Here is a 19,417-nt window from a genome sequence, read left to right as displayed (position 1 = left end):
TGGTCAAACCATACAGTGGGACTTAAAAAAAAGAAAGATTCGTCTGTAGTACAAAATCCTCTCGTGAGCAATTCACCATATACATTAATTTAGTTAATAAAAAGTTATTATATATACAGATATATATCTTTATCTATTAGCATAAACTTGTTTATATGATAACATGTACTATTCAATACACAATATTATAATTAGAAATGCATAGACAATCTATTAACCTGAAGTATTGTCATGTACACCTGGACCCCATTAATATCATCAGTGTATGCTAAGTGACACACATCAATGTTGAAGGAAAACATACTTCATGACCTACATTAAAACTGCAGTAACACTTAATGACGTAAATTAATATAAATGCAATATTTAGTGACGAACAACGATAGTAACATAATTCTTAGTAACGTACATAAGTTGTCAGGGCCCCACAGATCGACGATAAACGAACATTTTTTATCCACCTGACATGCAATGTTGCTGGGAAATGCGTCGTCTGCAAACCTCTGAAACATGGAGTTGACTGCAATAGCAACTTATACAAAGTGATGACTTCATTTCAATGAATAAAAAGTGCATTTGTAAAAAACATGGTTTTATGAATAATAAAAAGGAAAAACTTATACAATATATACTTAGGCATTTACAAATTATATTCCCTCATTCCTTGGAAATAAAAATGGCCTGTTATAACTTAATATACATGTACATAAAGGGATATCAGACAGACTTATAGTCCAGTATATTACCATGTGGGTGTCAGCGCTCGGGTTAAAATGATTTCCAGGGTGAACTGAAACAGATCTTTTTAAAATTAATCATACGACTCTAAGGCGCTTTACGATAAATGGTTACACAGTTCATTTGAATGTTACAGAACAGAGAACCCGCCCAAGGCCTTTCTATACTCTATCTACCAAGTTACAAAGTTGTATGTGTACTTAACCGACTCCAGACAGAAAGTTGGACAAGTTCTTCAAATCAACGTGTAAATGAGACTTGAATCGCACCACATTCAAACCATTACCTTTAAAGAACTAGGTAGCGGTAACACACCCAATGATTATACTAAACTGGAATTATTCACTTACGCTGTTCACAGTACTGTCCGGAGAACCCTAGAAGACACAGACAGTTAGATATATCTCGTCTAGAGTCACAATAGCCACCGTTGTAACAGTGAACACTCGCACAAGGACTAGTAACTGAAATGTAGATTAAGAATGTGTACTTTCTGAATGCAAAATAGAAATAGTTTTAAATTGATTCAAATTATATTCAATAAATATGAAAAATGTGATAAGTTTCCAAAATGAGTAGTGTGGAGGTTTTTTTATTCTTCTCCATGTGTTTGGTAAATATTTGACATGTATAAAGCACAACATCTGCTACTGACACTGACAGAAAGTATTGCCATACCTTGTTGCTGACAACGCCTTGTCACTTTCTGCTACGTGCATTGACTTACCGGTGGTATTAACCCTCAGTGATACACTGTAACATCTTCTGTTGTCCATTCCTCTGCAAAAAGATTATATAGTGTCCATTTTCTGATTTCCATAACAAAATTAGAAAGAAGGAACAACATGAACCCTATGTAACTTTTACGAAATTAACAATTTTGAAAAAAACAACCAAAAAAACCAGTGAAATAATGATGGATACACCTTACATTTCGCAGATTTCGTCCTCCACGTGTTTTGACCTAATAAGATTCAAGCATAAGTCAGTGGTTTCATTCATATCTGGTGTTCTCAAAATCACATCCATTACACATGATGTAGTCATATTCTGGATCACTTTTACTCCAATAGTGCCAGGTCTAAGGCTCATCACCTCTACCTCTGGGCTTAAGTATTGATAACAAATGCAAGCATAATGTAATTTTTAAACTTTACCAATAAGGAAAACCTAGTTTTGTTAATATGTTTTCAGCGTTACCAAAATGTAAATTATATATCCGCGTTTAACACGACCAATAGAAACACGGCTTTTCACGCTTTGTTGACACTCCATTGTTCGGCCATCTCGTCAGTTGGGTTAGTCATGATAAGGTGAACTCGGGTGTTCGCGTTATATCATCTTCGCTTTGATGTTCATTTACATTTGCCTAACAATTAATATTGATGTGAGATTGTCCTTTCTTCCTAGTTGAGAAGAGTTTACTCCGGAGTATCGTGAAACACTCGCCCCTATGGCGGGGTCTTCACAAGTCACTTTATAATTTTGGGGTATATCTGCTTGATCTCTGGCACTATTTTCATTTACTGGACCTGACTTTACTACTTGTTCTATTTTTTGCGATTTATTTATTTTCTAATCATTTTTCTTGTTTGCATGCTTTTTATATATTCATTTCAGAGCCCAATCAAAAACTCAACATATTTTTGTTTTTGTAATCTGTTTTTTTCTATGAACATAAAACATCAACACTAATTTATTATAATGAAGGGTAGAGTGGAACGAGAAGTCGAACTAATTTCTACTCATATATAATTCTTCAGTTTTTCATCTCCCTTTTTACCAGATAGACGCCGCAAAGTTATGTTAAACACAACATGATAAACAACGCTAAAATACATTAAATTCAAAGTTGTGTTAAACATAATGATTGAAATAAGTTTATGGCGATATTAACAGAAACCAGTTAAAAACATCATGTATTTTTACCATCCTGAAGACATGATTAAGAAGTTATTTCTGATTTATGTTTTCGTTGTTGAGTTTTCTCAGTTCTGTTCACGTACGTCTACAGAACTGTACGTATTTCTTTTTGTATATCGTTAATGTTCTGTTTATGTTTCAAGTCAGTTTGACATACATTCAAACTAACATCTAAATAAAACGTAACATACCATTGTAAGTCACCGTCAGCTTTGTGCGTCGAAATCATAATGCGACAGTCGGATTCCAGAGTAAATTCGTAAATTGTATTATTTTGTGAACTAGGCGTCATAAAATACGGGAAGAGCTAAAAACAGAAAAGTGACTATATGTCATAAAGGCAAGAATATTCAAGAGGAAAAACATTGTATTGTTTATTTTGAAAAGGAAGAAAAACTTTCATAATCCATTGCTCCATTATAAATGTGTATACCAGGTTAAAAATCGACCATATCTTTGCGGAAAAAATTCCGTAAAAGATATGTCGCATAACAAAGGATTATATTTATTCAATCAGCACCGGCCATTTTATCCAATTTTAATAAACTAAGTACGAGTTGATAAGGTAGTAAGTGTTGCTATGTAAACAATCTGACTGACGTATGACCTGGATTTCACCCACAACCACGGTTACTATGACGTGATATGATAGACAATAAATAAACACAACATTTGTTTATTATTTTGATCTTAATCCTATAATTCCAACCTCAGGTAAGATATAATTTCATAGAGCAAAATAGGAAGTAATGACCTAGCAATTTCTGTATCCTACAACGTATTATGATATTCATATCATCAATTCTGTTATAACTCAATCGAAAGTTATTATTAACGACATTATTTTTAAGAATACCAAATAAAATCATGTCTAACCTAAGTTTTTTATTAACACATGTCATACGCCTACGTCATTTGCTAGGATTTCTTCGCCTCTCCTCTCATGACGTAATCAAGAGTCTTCAATTCTTGAAGATTTTCAACAAAGAAATATTTTTTTCTGAAAGAACAACTCTTTATGAGACATCGATTAATAAAATGAATACACTAATGCTAACCTTAAAACTATCACGTTTTGATAATCAAACATACAAGACATTCTCGTCATTATTACCCAAAGCACATGTAGAACAAAATTAAACAAGTTATGGAAATCTTTTGATTTCAAATGTGATCGTCAGAAAATTCTTCTTGTCCTGGTAAATTGTTAACCATAGGACAATACAGAGATATGTGATTATTGGATTACAACAATGCTTTACAACAATTCTTATCATATTAAACAAATACTTCAGCATCAAGTACACGTGAAGCAGATAATATGCATTTGTCCAAATGTGGTCTTGTAAGTTCCTTAAACAGATTAAAGGTAACATAACGCATTTAAAGTAAAATACACAATACCTTCGCTCATTTGATAGAACTGTTTGTACTTTTAATCAGGTTGAGAATATGACGTCAAAGTGACATGCCTATAAGCTTTATTATTTGTTATGCTATGCCATGTTAAATGCTAAGCTAAAACTTTAAAGATAAGCTATTAACGAGTCTATGTTTGACTGGTGTAAGATACGGATTATAGAAAGTACTTAAAGAATAATGAGTAAGATAGTGATAAAAGGATATTTCAATTATGTTTATGTATACGTGATCTCCTTATTGTGAAATAATGTGTGATCATGTATATCATACAATGTTAAAAAAGAAAAAGGTTCTAAGATCAGAGTTCCAAAATAAGAAATATAACATAATATTTTATTCATTAACATTTCCTGAATTGTTACTTCGTCATTGTGGACATAATCATTTTCAGAGATAGGTCATTAAAATGTCTTATGAATTATAATGTAAATTGTTTCATGTTCAAGGCCAAATTTACAATTACACTTTTCAATAGCGTATTGTGTAATCACATCATTTCAGCCGACGGTCACCCAATTGTTTATAAATAAGCCCGCTCCAACATATATCTCAACGTTTGTTATGGGATAGGCTGCAACACAATAGTGAATGCAGTTACAATATGATAGATAACATTTATTCACAACTTGAAAGATGTATTTTTCCATGTCAGTTGAATGTGATGTGTTCTTTTAAATGTTTTTCAATAATTACACCATTAATGTCATATGGGAAAAGATGAGTATCCAGTTATTCTGTCCGCTATCATATCCGTAATCCATCTCGGCAGGAAACAGTAGACACAAGTATCTACAAAATAGATGAAATTAACCTATTAGTTAAAATATTCCTGAAACAGTAGACAAGCCCAAGTATCTTCAGAATAGATAAAATCAACATATTAGTTGTGATATTACTGAAACGGAAAAGACGCCCAACTTAACAAAATACAGGTATTCATATACAGGGTCAGTAATACAAATACCATAATTTACATCCCTAATACTATTAACTTCCTAAGCGACTAGATGTCAGTTCAGACAACCACTGGTCACTCGTTGTCAGTGTAATGTGGCCGGGCGGAATGCTGTGCTGGGTGCCTTCGGGATGGTATTTCAGTGAGATAGCATCATAAAGCCGGCATCAGATCCACGCTATCGAAAGGAGGCAATTAAACCAACATATCATCCCTCCTGCACACATACATGTACACAAATGCATGCAAACACTACACACATGAACGCCCTTTTTTAAATGACCTTAGATGATGATAGAACGTTAAACCTTTAAGACCAAACCAAACAATAAAAATACTTGTAATACATAATATTTGATATCTTCAGCTATACCGGATATATGTTGATGCTTTAAATACGCTTAATACCATTTATAGCAGAGATATGCTCCTTAGACCTACTTACGGAAAATTTGTCGAGATAATATCCTGGTACCAGGTATCTGATGTTGGGGTTTTCAGTGATGATGGCGTTCTCTACCGCCTCAGTGACAGGGCTTATAGGTACCTGTTCCTGGTTGCTAAATGTGTGCACCACATTTCGGTAGAAGTAGTGTCGTCCGTATGTCTCCTTAACGTCCTCCGAGGCTTGGTCCCACATATAGTCAGCTTCACTCTGGATCCTCTTCATCTACACAAACATAGTAATATCGTCCATTACATGTACTATAGTTCTAGGTTGATAAGTTTTATAAGGGCAGCATCTGCACAATGTATCATTATGTATTCTTGATAATTTTGGGCAATGTTTCACTATCATAAAGCTATTCTGCCATTATCAGATAGATTCTCTTTTTCTTTTCTTTTTTTTTGTAAATTCTCCTGTCATTACCATGTCTGGCCCGTTGATAGATGTTGCGTTACCGACAATCTGAATAAATACAGCTGTTCATTATCACGTTGGTTTTTTTTATTAACATCTGATTTTAATGAGATTGCGTTACCGAAGTTCTCCATTCTGAGAGAGTCGGTCATAGTCTCTATACCATGTTTGGTTACATGATACATTGACTGATTTGGCGAGGAATAGCGTCCCATCACACTCGATACATTTACAATTCGTCCTGAAGCAGATACATGTATTACCTTATTAAATATATACCTGGAAATCTGCGTTGATGTATTAGGTCATGGAGCCACCATTTAATATTAAACCAGCAGAACAAAACAACATGATTTAAAAAATAATGCTCAAATGTACAACACGTTTCTGGTATAATATCAGATGAATTTTACAATGTTCATGTATGATGTCTTGATGAACATGCAATAAAAAGAATATCGTTGTAAAGGTAAAAACATATTCTTCAGCTATCTGTATTCACTAGAGAAGTAAAAATAACGCACTCTACTTTACTCCTTCCGTAAGTTTTATAAGCATGCTAATTAGCTTGCAATGCCTGGGGAGATAACACGACAAAAATGTCCACAAGGGATCATCGCTTAATTTAGGAATTACACAATTATTCCGGATTATCACCTTAAGATACTTAAATTATTTCCCCCTATTGATACCCTTAGATCTACAGATGTGTAACAATTATATCTGAGGTGGGGATACCTGATTAACCATTATATCTACAGATATGCGAGTACAATATATGATTGAGGGAACCATGACTTTCCAATAAATCTGCGGAAGTGTCAGTAAAATATCTGATTTGGGGGATGCCTGTCTTACCTTTAGATCTACGAATGAGTGGAAGGAAAGCCCGAATTACACGTATTGGACCGTACAGGTTAACTTCGGCACATTTCTTGTACTGGTCTACTGTCGCTAGCTCCACGTCCCCCGGCATATTAATGCCTGCATTGTTTACCACTGCCCACAGATCTGGATCAATACTAACAAATGTAACTTGGTAACAGCAATTTTAAGCAATCTATTTTAAGCATGATCTTAAAGAATGTCTGATTTTTTGAAATTTTGAATAAGTCTTATATGTGTTGATTTATTTAAAAGAAAGACACATAATATGATTAAGAACGTAATTTACATAATGAGTTACATAAGTATCTTGACATTTTTGTTTCCTTTTCTTTTTCATATAATGCAATGTACAATTTTGTATTTCAATGTATCATAAACGAAAATCAAAATATATGAACAGAACAATGTTTAAGCTAATGATTAAGAACAGAGATAAGATACAGTGTTATTGTAAGAGAGAGTATCGAGGCAGATATATGAATGTGGTAAAAACAAGGTTTGCTAGTTTTATTGGAAGCATAAACGGCATCTATAACGGTTATGTAATTGACCGAGTGACCTTGATGTTGAACGGAACTGGTGACTAAAGCATGAGGCGTCTCTACTTAAACCTACACCTGCTGCTACCTTACCAGATACCACGGCCTACATACAAACTGTACCATGTTGTCGTATGTAAAAATAACATATAGTGGTATGGATATTTTATCATTTGTCATAAACGTTTGTCAATCTAAGAATTAACCCAATTGTAGCTACCTCATGTATGTACATCTAGGGATAAGGATGTGTGTGAACGTTGATGCTATATTACCAAGTACATTTTGCATTATGACTTCCTTTATTGCTGTTACTCTAATATAATGTATCTCCTGCGTTGATACTTGATTACCTCTATAACTGTCTTTGTTGTTTCTATATTACCTCCTGTATTGTTACTATAATACCTCCTGTATTGTTACTATATTACCTCATGTATTGTTACTATATAACCTCCTGTATTGTTTATATATTACCTCCTGGTTTGTTACTATATTACCTCCTGGTTTGTTACTATATTACCTCCTGTATTGTTTTATATTACCTCCTGGTTTGTTACTATATTACCTCCTGTATTGTAACTATGTTACCTCCTGTATTATTACTATATTACCGCATTTATTATTACTATATTACCTCCTGTATTGTTACTATATAACCTCCTGTATTGTTACTATATAACCTCCTGTATTGTTTATATATTACCTCCTAGTTTGTTACTATATTACCGCCTGGTTTGTTACTATATTACCTCCTGGTTTGTTACTATATTACCTCCTGTTTTGTTACTATATAACCTCCTATATTGTTTATATATTACCTCCTAGTTTGTTACTATATTACCTCCTGGTTTGTTACTATATTACCTCCTGTATTGTAACTATATTACCTCCTGTAATATTACTATATTACCGCATTTATTATTACTATATTACCTCCTGTATTGTTACTATATAACCTCCTGTATTGTTTATATATTACCTCCTAGTTTGTTACTATATTACCTCCTGGTTTGTTACTTGATTACCTCCTGTATTGTTATTCTATAATTTGTTTTGTTGTTACTCAATGACTCCCTGTGATGTAACGCTATTACCTCCGGTGTTTGTACTCTATTACCTCCTTTATTGTTACTTAATGATCTGCTTTGTTCTTACTTTACTAACTCTTTTGATCTTACTCTCCTAACTCCTTTGATTTTACTCTATTACCTCTTTTGATTATTACGGTTTAACGGCCGTTGTTAACCTCCATTCTATTACCTGCTTTGTTATTACTGGTCACATATTCTAATGATTTATTTACGTCTTCCTCTTTCGTGACATCGAGTTTGATGACATGTAGGTTTTGTGATTTTCGAGAACGTAAGGCCTCGGCCCCGTCGCTGTTTTCATTCAAAACTCCTGCGTATACCGTGAAGCCCATGTCGTCTAGACGCTTGGCGATGTGGAATCCGAATCCTGTAAACGTTTATTGCTTTAATAATTTATTTTATCGAATAAACAAAAGAACTACATACAGAGGTTCGCCTAATATTTGTTATGCTATGAATATAAAGCATGCATTACAATAATGAAAGTGTATGCCAACAGTGTTTGACAAGTTAATTTATTGATCACCAAAAACGAAGTTTATTAAAGTAAAATTATCAATAAATAAATACGATAACATGTACTTATCTGTTACTGGTATCCTCATTATTACAAGAAGACGTACATAGACTACATCATATAATCGTAATATCTCGGGCTTAATTTAGTGTTAGACTGCTCCATCTTAGTCATTCTTTAGTAAGACATTTCTAATTCTGTTGTGAACAACTAAACAAATTCCTTCGATCGTAATCAGCTGAAGAAACGATCATATTAATCGTTCTTTGTCTTTATAACTGTTAAATAAATGTTCGAGGTCCCATGTCTCAAGTATTGTGAATGGTTAGGGATGTAAATGTTAAGAGTTTCTTTCTCTCATCTTTGCTATCCATCAAAACATTTTCTACAGCGTTTCTGATAATTTCTTTTGACGCATTCTACGCCTAGCCTTCAGCATCACCTACATATCATCACTGCCTGTTTATGACATTGAAACACAGCGCTTGTAACGTGTCAGTGTGAGACGTACGCAAAGATAAACTATAAGAAATTATGTTGATGTGCACTAATTAAGTTGCCATGGCCGATAGCGGCCGAAACGTGTAAGTGTATTCATGACATTGTTTTTAGCGTAGTTGGAAGTTCTACCCGTTCAGACACATATCGACAATCGATAGTACTACACAGAATTGTGACGTGTAGACTAATTTAATAGTATATTGTACCTGTGTCACATCCCGTTATAAGAACCGCTTTCCCAGCGATGATCAGTCTACTCCTGACCGTGGTCAGCCGGTGACCCATGTACAGTACGATCAGTCCGAAGGACCATTTCCAGTTAGTGATGACCACGTAAATATGGAGCAGACAGAATGAAATAAACAGCAGCAACTCAAACATTAAGTGTACCATTGCGGTAACTTAAACTTCGTGACGTCACAATCGGGATCACAGTCACTATCTTGTTTATCTATGGTGCCCGAACATTGATAGGTTAAGTGTCAAGACCTACCGTACGATCAGGTTAAATATGTATTGCCACACCACAACGGTAATAAAATTGAATATTTGCAACAACAACAAAAAAGCAACACCAAGAAGGCACACAAGTCGAGCTGGGGACTTCTCCACCAATCCTACACCTTACCAATATTAATCGATGATATATAATCAATGCAACGTGTAGAATTGAGTGATGATTACCGTGAGAGAAGATAACATAAAGAAAGTAAAACACTTTTTTTTATTTTATCTTCTGTATATATTTAGAATACTCTAAGTTAAAAATCTGAAGTGGAATGATCATATTTTACTATGTGCCTGTTTATGGTCGTCATCATATATATATAGGGAATATGCTATTTACTTGTAATATGAAAGGTCGATGTTTTCTTATTACACTAATAGGTGTGTCTTGTTCGTTTCGTTGGAGGGCTTGATATTACAATGATATGACACTGTGGGTGTTGTCGATGAAGCAGAAGACCTCTAACCTTCCAGGACACGTGATCATATTGTCGTTGTACTTTTCCATGGTCCTCGTGTAAATTTTTTCCCCGTGATGCACTTCTAACATGTTTTAACTGTTAAAATAAAAGGTAAATGTGTCAGTATTAATCTGATTGGTATTTGTATTTAAAATGGTTTATTCTAGTTGCTGTACCTTCTTCTTTCGACGAGACCAGACGGGTCAAGTGTTCCTTACTGGCTGATAAGGTTTATCACAGACCAGACCATGTTTTATAGCAAGACGTTCCTTACTGGCTGATAAGGTTTATCACAGACCAGACCATGTTTATCACAGACCAGGCTAAGGTTTGTAGTATGCCGTTCCTTACTGGCTGATAAGGTTTATCACAGACCAGGCCATGTTTTATAGCAAGCCGTTCCTAACTGGCTGATAAGCTTGAGATTTCTAACCGACGGGTTGTGTAACTATGTACTGGATACAGTTGTCTAATCCGTCCCCACGCCATTAAGTAATATCTTTGGTAACTCTTCTTGCTGGTAAACAAAGATAATTGAACGAAGTTAAATTAATGAAATATTAAATTGAACTAGCATATATCAACAACAAAGATAAAGATATAAGTACATAATGTACTTACATTTTGTTTTCTGGAATTCGTTTTCTTTTGCAAATGTATGTTCTTCTTCAGGCAAGAGCTTTAAGCTTTTAAAAAAATACCGATATTTGCAAAACCACGCCATATCACATATCACTCCGTAAATCACGTCCAGCTGGTATGTTTTTCTCGACTCAGACCTTAAAAAACTTTCTATTAAGTATGGAGTGATATGGAATAATGCGCGGTTGTACTGTACATGTGCAAGTTTCAAACATGTACATATTTTGCATATTATGTAGTTGTTCTGTCCATACAGAAAATGTACATGAACAAAAAACAGTGAGTTTGTAAAGGGTTTTTTTGGCGGTCGCTGTCGGCTATCTAGACTTGCCCCCATCTCTAGAATATTGAATCATTTAGAAAAAATAATTTACTTTAATAATTTTATCACCTGGATGTCTGATTCTATGTTCTAAACTAGGGGGAGATAAGCTAGTAGTCATATGCAGCCAGGTCATCCTTCATAAAAACTTTGGGGCTGGTAGCCAGGCTATCGTACTGTTGCATTGGTTTTAAATATTATTCGGGGAAGGTGTATCCATATGAATTGTAATGCCCTGTACCATTCACAAGTGCGCGGTATGCTACATCTCCACTTAACTGTCTAATCCTGACATGTCTACAGCGCGGGAGATATATTTGTTGATAGCATTTCATTGTTTACTTTTAAACAGGTGAAAATATTTGAATCTTAGTTTATAACAATAATTATATGATAGAAGTTAAATGGTATGAAAATTTAACTTGTCCCAATTCCTCGACCGGTAGTGGAGTCATCATTAGGAACATATTGTGGTTCTGACCTTTAACTACTATACAAATTATGTATTTTAATAATCTAGTTATAAACGGTATGTACTTTGAAAGAATAGCATATTATGATATCTGGCCTAGGTTGGTTTCTAAAAACAAAACTTGGTTCAGTATTAAATGAGCTTTGAGTTTTAATATGAGCATTTATATATATATGAGCCTAGTGCCACACATGAGGTAAACACGATTTGAAGTTACCCTGGCCCAGTGCGGCTACTAGCCTATCCACACATGTCGACCTTATAACCTAGTTATACGATGGCGCATTTCCACACTGAGTTCTTGCTGTTTATAGGATACTGTCTACTAAATGTTTACGTTTTAGTCACCTATTGGAAATGGTCACTAGGGCTGGTATTACTGTACTTAGGTTATCGACTGACCAGAATGAAAAGTAGACTGACCATCGCAGGGAAAGCTGTTCTAATAACAGGATGTGACACAGGTACAGTGTATTATAACATTCATGTCTATATTATGACTAAAAGCCTTATTTGTATTCAAATCCTTTTAGTAATTTATTATGTGGATAAAATATAAGAAAATTCATCACGAAACTAAGTGCAAGTGTCACTTGATTAATGTACATTTGGTAACTGATTACAGGATTCGGACACCACATCGCCAAGCGTCTAGACGACAGGGGCTTCACGGTATACGCAGGGGTTTTGAATGAAAACAGCGACGGGGCCGAGGCCTTACGTTCTCGAAAATCACAAAACCTACATGTCATCAAACTCGATGTCACGAAAGAGGAAGACGTTAATAAATCATTAGAATATGTGACCAATAACAACAAAGCAGGTAACTAAAAGTGTATGATTAGGTCTTTGTGCTGAATGCAATGCAAGGGAAGTAACTCACCTTGAAAATTAGCTCGTGTCTTCTATAAAATAAGTTGTACACAGGAACTTATTTTAACTTATTATGATGGTGGTTTCTTGCTCTGTGGTTTAAATGTGTTAAATTCAATCAAATGTTTATGCTAAAACCTTCAAAAATAGTTGGGCTTTTTTAAATGTGATTTTCAAAAACTTGTATATGAATATATTTATTGTAACTGTGACTCGTGACCTCCGAACTCTACACGACGCGCCAACTGATTTATATTAGCTACCTAGTCGGCGGCGATCTACTCAGTCCAGTTCCTTCATTCATTAAAACACCATTTAAAATTTTACTTATCAAAACAAATACAATTTAATTATATAAATAATTTATTGGTTTGATTACTAATTTAAATATACACACAAAAACATATATGAGGTTATTTGATATGGTGTTCATTTACTACTGTCTGTCAAATGTAGTTATAATTAACCATTTCATGATTAAAGCTTATTTGCATACAGAGTAACGATTGTGGGCTTTAGCGATCACGACCAAACGGTCATTCATTGCAGCAACGAGGCTCCCGTTGTCAGAGTGTTTAGTACATGTAGTAAGACATATGCTTATTGTTTGAGTTCGAGTTCCATCAGTAATTTGTGGAAATTGCTTATCATGGAAATGAACTACACTTGCCGACATATATAAGCATTTGATTACTAAATTTCTCTCTATTTTTGAAATCCAATGGTTCTGTTTTCGACATACATATGTATTCTATAGCCTTGGAATATATGCATGTCAGGATGAAATCGAAGGCTCTGGACGCGCCTCCTAGCGGATGACACGGGTTAACTAATGTTTACTCTGCACTCACTCTAGAACCCCTTATACTGTTGTCAACTTTAACATAGGAAACGTTAGTCAAGTTTTGTGTCGGTAATTTGAAATTAAAAATTCACAATGGGCGGTGTTCTCGCTCTCCTTTTAAATCAAAGGAAATGTGTTTATGTCAATCAGATTCGGTATAAGTCGAACATTACTTTATTTTGTAAATCTAGTAAGAGGCACGTACTTTTTTTCAGAATTCGAATGCGCTGGAAAAAACTTTCTATTAATAGCAAGTGAAAATCTTCAAAAGGTCTTAACTTCTTCACTACATGATAGGTGAACGTCATCGAAATAAATTGTATTGTATTAATTGTTTAGAAATTGAAACTGATTCTTTTGTTAACTTGATTTCTTTGATAAAAGATCCAAAGAAGTACACGGCAGTATTACGATAAAATTGATCGCCTTTGATTTTGTGTAGCTCCTCTGAAACTTTCAAAGGCATGATATCAGTCTAGCGATTGGTCACATTTGTCAATGTCTGAAACATTCAAAAGGCCTACCGTGAGCATTGAACTTTGTCATGTCATATTCGAAGAGCGCAGAGGAAATATCAATAAAAGTGGAATCATTAGTTTTCGAAGATGATTTTTTTATCATAATCAGAGTATATTCCGCTATTTCCAATACTATCTATCTTTAAATAAATACTAGCATGTGTCTTCTCTGGCCTTAACACCTGTCTTTTGACATCTTGACGGGTGTGGGCCCCAAGTCAAAAATGTATCTGTCCAAATGTCAAAAGTCCGGTGCAGTGGTTAAATTAAACTCACACTTACTAATTACATGCCAATTAATGTAGATTGGTATAAAACAATTCTTAAATAAATCTTATGATGGCAAGACCGTACTTTTAGGAGAATACAGTTCAACGCAACTGTTTTGCATACCACCATGAATATTCAGAAGAAACATGTCGATCCTTTAAAGTCAATGATCAATTTTGTTTTTGCTGTAATTAAACCGATCTCTGTCATTAGTCATACTATGTGTCTCACATTTTTAAACACAATAGACACACGATGCATATCTAGTATATATAAAGTTTATTCAATATTCCTAAAACAAGACACATTCTGTCAAAGTCTTTTTAAAAGAGTAAACCCATTGTTTGACCCCGTTTGCTTGTCTGTATTGATCCAGATCTGTGGGCAGTGGTAAACAATGCAGGCATTAATATGCCGGGGGACGTGGAGCTAGCGACAGTAGACCAGTACAAGAAATGTGCTGAAGTCAACCTGTACGGTCCAATACGTGTTATTCGGGCTTTCCTTCCACTCATTCGTAGATCTAAAGGTAAGTCAAGTATGTCTGCCACTCACCCCTAGATGCAAACGGACGAAAATCACACAATTTGTCTAGCCATTTTAAAACTGTTGTTAATCTGGCATGCATTCCACTCATCGATAGACTGCAAATCAAAAGTGGTATTATAACGCGAATGTACAAAGTGATATGTGTATAACGTAAAGTAATGTAGTAAGAACAATCTTTGTAATATATTAAGGTGTAACAGAATAATTACGAAGTCATATGTCAGGTTTTAACTTAGTTGATTCTTTTTGCCATATGGACCTTTTATCCTTGCGTCATCACATACAAGAAGAACTTTGTTGTATAAATGTTTACTTCATATTTACATCCGGACTTGGAACTGACGGGTCACATTTTCTGATTTCCAACAGACAGTCTCAGTGAATAATTTCTTTCTATCGTGTGTGTTTTCCATTTGTTTAAACAGAAAACCTCATGACGAATTGTAAATGTTTCGAGTAGAAAGGAATGTTCCTATTTTCCTCATTACGAATTGTAAAGGTTTCGAGCGTAAGGGATGTTTTGTTTTTCTCAGGACGAATTATATATAATCTTTCGAGTGTAAGAGGATATTTTTTGTGTCGCCTGCGAAAAACTGGTGACACATAGGTATTGCTATGTCGGCGTCGGCGTCGTCGTCCGCACAGAGGTTTTCGTGCGATAACTTGAGTTTCATTGGGTCGATCAAACTCAAACTTCATGCAGTGCTTCCTTACCAAAAATGCTTGCTTGGGATTGCTTTTCAGATCCGAAGGTCAAAGGTCAAGGTCACTGTTACTATAAATAGAAAATCTGTTTTCGTGCGATAACTTGGGTTTCCTTGGGCCGATCAAACTCAAACTTCATGCAGTGCTTCCTTACCAAAAGTGCTTGCTTGGGATTGCTTTTCAGGTCCGAAGGTCAAAGGTCAAGGTCACTGTTACTATAAATAGAAAATCTGTTTTCGTGCGATAACTTGAGTTTCCTTGGGCCGATCAAACTCAAACTTCATGCAGTGCTTCCTTACCAAAAATGCTTGCTTGGGATTGCTTTTCAGATCCGAAGGTCAAAGGTCAAGGTCACTGTTACTATAAATAGAAAATCTGTTTTCGTGCGATAACTTGGGTTTCCTTGGGCCGATCAAACTCAAACTTCATGCAGTGCTTCCTTACCAAAAGTGCTTGTTTAGGATTGCTTTTCATACAGATTAAACTTGGAAATGAGATAATTAGTATCCATAGCATGTTTCTCAAAACTCAGAGTATTCATCCCAGAATAACAGATTATATAACAAAATGATGCCATCCAAAAACATAATCATGATCTATGATTATTGCTTACTTTTAACATTATTTCTTGAAATGAAAAGTATATCTATTTCTTCGTAATTTCCCAGCTTCCTGCGCAGGCGACACATACACTTTCGTGGAATTCTTGTTTGTTTTCCTCGGGGCGAATTGTAAATGTTTCGACTGTAAGGGATGTTTTTATTTTTTAGGACGCATTGTAAATGTTTCGAGTGTAAGGGGACGTTTTTCATGGCCAAGTGATTCGATGTATCATGTTACCAAACATGGTTTAGAGACTTTGAGTGATTCTCTCAGAATGGAGATGAAGAAATTCGGGGTCAAGGTCGTGATTGTTGAGCCAGGAAACTTTGTTGACGCAACAGCTATTAGCGGACGAGAAATGGTAATGCCAAACAAATGTTATTATGGGAAAACATTTCTAGGAATACGATTTAATTCTAGAAACAAAAAACAGTATTCTCAACACAGAAAGACACAGCAAAAATAAAATTATGGTACTAAATAATATGGTAAATTATCTATTCCATGTGTTAACCATTCTAATGTGAAATAGTAACTATAATAGATCGTTATGTTTGGCCAAATTTCCGTTTTGCCAAAATTGATTCACTACTCCTGAGACTATTCTATGTATAATTATTGGCAGACTGTACCAATTTTGTCCGTGTGTGTTTTAGATGGATTTTTCTTTTCTTAATGAACTTTTGTTTTGAATTATGAAATTGAAGAAATAAACCATAAAAAGGACGTTATTTATGAGACAATCATATTTTGAGGGATCTTAGAATCCAATCTGTATGGGTGTTAGACTCTACCTAAGTCACATCACTTCATTAACCTTACCAAAGAGTTACACTACATGCACAAGTGACTGTTTCTCTGTACTAATCAATATAATTTGATTTTAAATCTTGTATTTAAGGAAACTTCAGATTATATTTAATACGGGAAATATATCTCCCAACACTCTATATAGCTGAGGAAATCAAACTTACAACTTCGGTTAGTAAACCTTTTGCTTTATTGCTGTAGATGAAGAGGATCCAGAGAGAAGTTGACTTTATGTGGGACCACGCCTCGGAGGACGTTAAGGAGACATACGGACGACACTACCTCCACCGAAAGTTGAAGTGTTCCTTTGAAAATGATGGGAAACTATCCATGAGCCCCGTTAGTGATGCCATAGAGGACGCCATCATCGCTGAAAACCCCAACATCAGGTACCTGGTGCCAGGATATTTTCTCGACATTTATGCTGTAAGTGTTATAGGAAATATTTGTCTATTAATGCTGATGGAAATCATAACGTTATGTATTTTCACAGTACATCTAATGTAAGCAGTTTACAGAAGGCAGGCTCATTAAGGCAGCATCAATCGGTCATGTCTACACATTCTTGCATACTAGACCGAGATATCCACATTTCCAGCGGTGCTGGAAAATTCTTTCCGACCCACGGGTCTGGATCGCTAAAATGCGCAGACTTACCTTTTGGGGTCACGCTATTGTTCGTGACGTCGTTTTAAGACGTTTTGGGGTCCGTCAGGGTCATTGACGTCATTAGCAATTACCATCCGGGCTTCATATGCAAATGAGAAATGTGCGGACAATTTACAACTTTACTATAAGAGCATCTGTTTTTACGGGTTTTAGGTAATAAGCTACTCTATCCATACCTCTCATCAGGAATTGATTCTATTACTCTGCTTCATTCTGATGCTAGACTTTTCCATATACAATTTGATGAATAATTAACTATTCATTTTAGATGATAAAATATATTAATTTTTATAAAATTGTCGTTATACTTTTTTCATAAAACACTGAATTTATAGTTCTGGCATGTTAACAATATTTTCAAACATTACAGAAATGAATAATTAAGCATGCAGTTGTTCATTAAAGAGACCAGTAATAGATCTGTGTCGCGGAAAAAACATAACGATTAGCTGATACAAAACAAAAACATGAAAAAAATACAAAAAAAAATTAATAAAAACCGGAAGACTTATCATGAGGAAAAAGATTTAAACAAGGGTGCTGTTGCTATGACAACATCAACAAAATTCACTGTGCTCGAACAACATTGACATAACGTCACTGTTGCTCAGGCAGCATTGACATAATTTTACTGTTACTAGGGCAACATGTATACAAACTCACCTCATATCTCAAACATTCATACCGTCGTAGGATAAAAAATCATTGTCTGGAATGTTAGTCCTAGCGACCACAAATAGGAATAAATCACAAAATGACAATATGGCAAACTACCAAAAAACTGTTGTGTTTTTTTTTGTAACAGGAATCCAGATATACACCATAGCCCTATACAGTGTGTAAGGATCAAACGTTACCATATTTCTATTATCTCAATAATAACAAAACAAAACTGCAATTGTAATAAGAACAGCAACTATACATTAACATTTTTGTAGCACTACTCTTTATTAGTGTATAACTTATTTTGTCAGTAAAATAATCTCTAAGCAATAATGTATTGATAACATTTGTTTTGTAGATGATTGCCCGTGTCTACTGTTTCCTACCTAGCTGGCTCACAGATATCATAGTGGACAGACTAACAGGATACTCCTCTTTTCCCAATCAAAATTAACAGTTTAATTGTGAGGAAGTTTAAATGAATTTACATTCTGTTTGACTTTAATATAATTCTATACAATAAGTGAGTAACATTTAATTCATTTAATCTGTTACCTTTGACCTTCATACACTGTAAGTGTCGCAGCCTATGACGTACGCAGCATCAGATCTACACTTGAGTATTGGATGGAGGATCTGATGTTATTGACAATTATTACTTCCGGTTGATCGTTGGGTTTGATAGGTTTTTGTCTACCATTGTAAATAATAATAGTCGGATAAACATCCATTGTATGTCTACAGCTGTATGTAGATAAAAATGTACAATAAACTATACACGGCTGGATGAAGTGGAATTCGTATGATCTTTTAAGGGAATTCTGACTTGAAAATATTAAGCTGGGTTAACAACAAAATGTTAACTCTATAAGCAGGGGAAGCTTGGATGATTTTACTAAAGAGGATGGAAAATTCGTGATTATGAACATGCAATGTGTCACGCCTGTCATACATGTAGCTTTTGTATTTAGATGATTGTTTTGTCAATATCAATTTGAAAATAGTGTAAATCAACATACAGTCTAGGTAACATCTATGATAATGTGGCACACTTGTCATAGGTTTATATT

The 19,417-nt window shown here is 34.7% G+C and overlaps 2 protein-coding genes across 4 annotated transcripts; one reads left to right on the top strand and one right to left on the bottom strand.

The window, feature by feature from the left end:
* Window positions 1–4,450: 4,450 nt before the first annotated feature.
* Window positions 4,451–9,844, bottom strand: LOC110450341 (D-beta-hydroxybutyrate dehydrogenase, mitochondrial-like). 2 transcript variants are annotated; one of them, XM_021497816.1, is made up of 6 exons: window positions 9,646–9,844; window positions 8,591–8,788; window positions 6,759–6,911; window positions 6,022–6,141; window positions 5,484–5,708; window positions 4,451–4,872 (listed from the first exon to the last, which is right to left on the bottom strand). In XM_021497816.1, exons 1-5 carry the CDS (start codon window positions 9,830–9,832, stop codon window positions 5,689–5,691), a joined length of 678 nt encoding a protein of 225 aa, XP_021353491.1. In that variant the 5' UTR covers window positions 9,833–9,844; the 3' UTR covers window positions 4,451–4,872; window positions 5,484–5,688. The 2 variants fall into 2 exon arrangements, with proteins under 2 accessions (XP_021353491.1, XP_021353493.1); XM_021497818.1 differs by lacking the exon at window positions 6,022–6,141.
* A 2,232-nt stretch (window positions 9,845–12,076) lies between these two features.
* On the top strand, window positions 12,077–19,211 carry LOC110450340 (D-beta-hydroxybutyrate dehydrogenase, mitochondrial-like). 2 transcript variants are annotated; one of them, XM_021497814.1, is made up of 6 exons: window positions 12,077–12,307; window positions 12,469–12,666; window positions 14,725–14,877; window positions 16,373–16,566; window positions 17,217–17,441; window positions 18,706–19,211. In XM_021497814.1, exons 1-6 carry the CDS (start codon window positions 12,121–12,123, stop codon window positions 18,799–18,801), a joined length of 1,053 nt encoding a protein of 350 aa, XP_021353489.1. In that variant the 5' UTR covers window positions 12,077–12,120; the 3' UTR covers window positions 18,802–19,211. The 2 variants fall into 2 exon arrangements, with proteins under 2 accessions (XP_021353489.1, XP_021353490.1); XM_021497815.1 differs by having other exon boundaries at window positions 17,217–17,404; window positions 18,706–18,775.
* The last annotated feature ends 206 nt before the right edge of the window (window positions 19,212–19,417 follow it).

This window comes from Mizuhopecten yessoensis, unplaced genomic scaffold (assembly GCF_002113885.1).
Source record: "Mizuhopecten yessoensis strain PY_sf001 unplaced genomic scaffold, ASM211388v2 scaffold5181, whole genome shotgun sequence".
Lineage (NCBI taxonomy): Eukaryota > Metazoa > Mollusca > Bivalvia > Pectinida > Pectinidae > Mizuhopecten > Mizuhopecten yessoensis.
This window is presented reverse-complemented; position numbering and strand designations above follow the sequence as displayed.

Excerpts from the sequence above, each read along its gene's own strand:
- LOC110450341 (XM_021497816.1), bottom strand. The coding sequence starts at position 9,832 with ATGGTACACTTAATGTTTGAGTTGCTGCTGTTTATTTCATTCTGTCTG. Across the intron at positions 6,142-6,758 it reads ACTCATTCGTAGATCTAAAG|GACGAATTGTAAATGTATCG; the intron begins GTAAGACAGGCA and ends TATCTGCTTCAG. Across the intron at positions 5,709-6,021 it reads TCTCAGAATGGAGAACTTCG|ATGAAGAGGATCCAGAGTGA; the intron begins GTAACGCAATCT and ends ATGTTTGTGTAG.
- LOC110450340 (XM_021497814.1), top strand. The coding sequence starts at position 12,121 with ATGGCGCATTTCCACACTGAGTTCTTGCTGTTTATAGGATACTGTCTA. Across the intron at positions 12,308-12,468 it reads AATAACAGGATGTGACACAG|GATTCGGACACCACATCGCC; the intron begins GTACAGTGTATT and ends AACTGATTACAG. Across the intron at positions 17,442-18,705 it reads ATTTTCTCGACATTTATGCT|ATGATTGCCCGTGTCTACTG; the intron begins GTAAGTGTTATA and ends TTTGTTTTGTAG.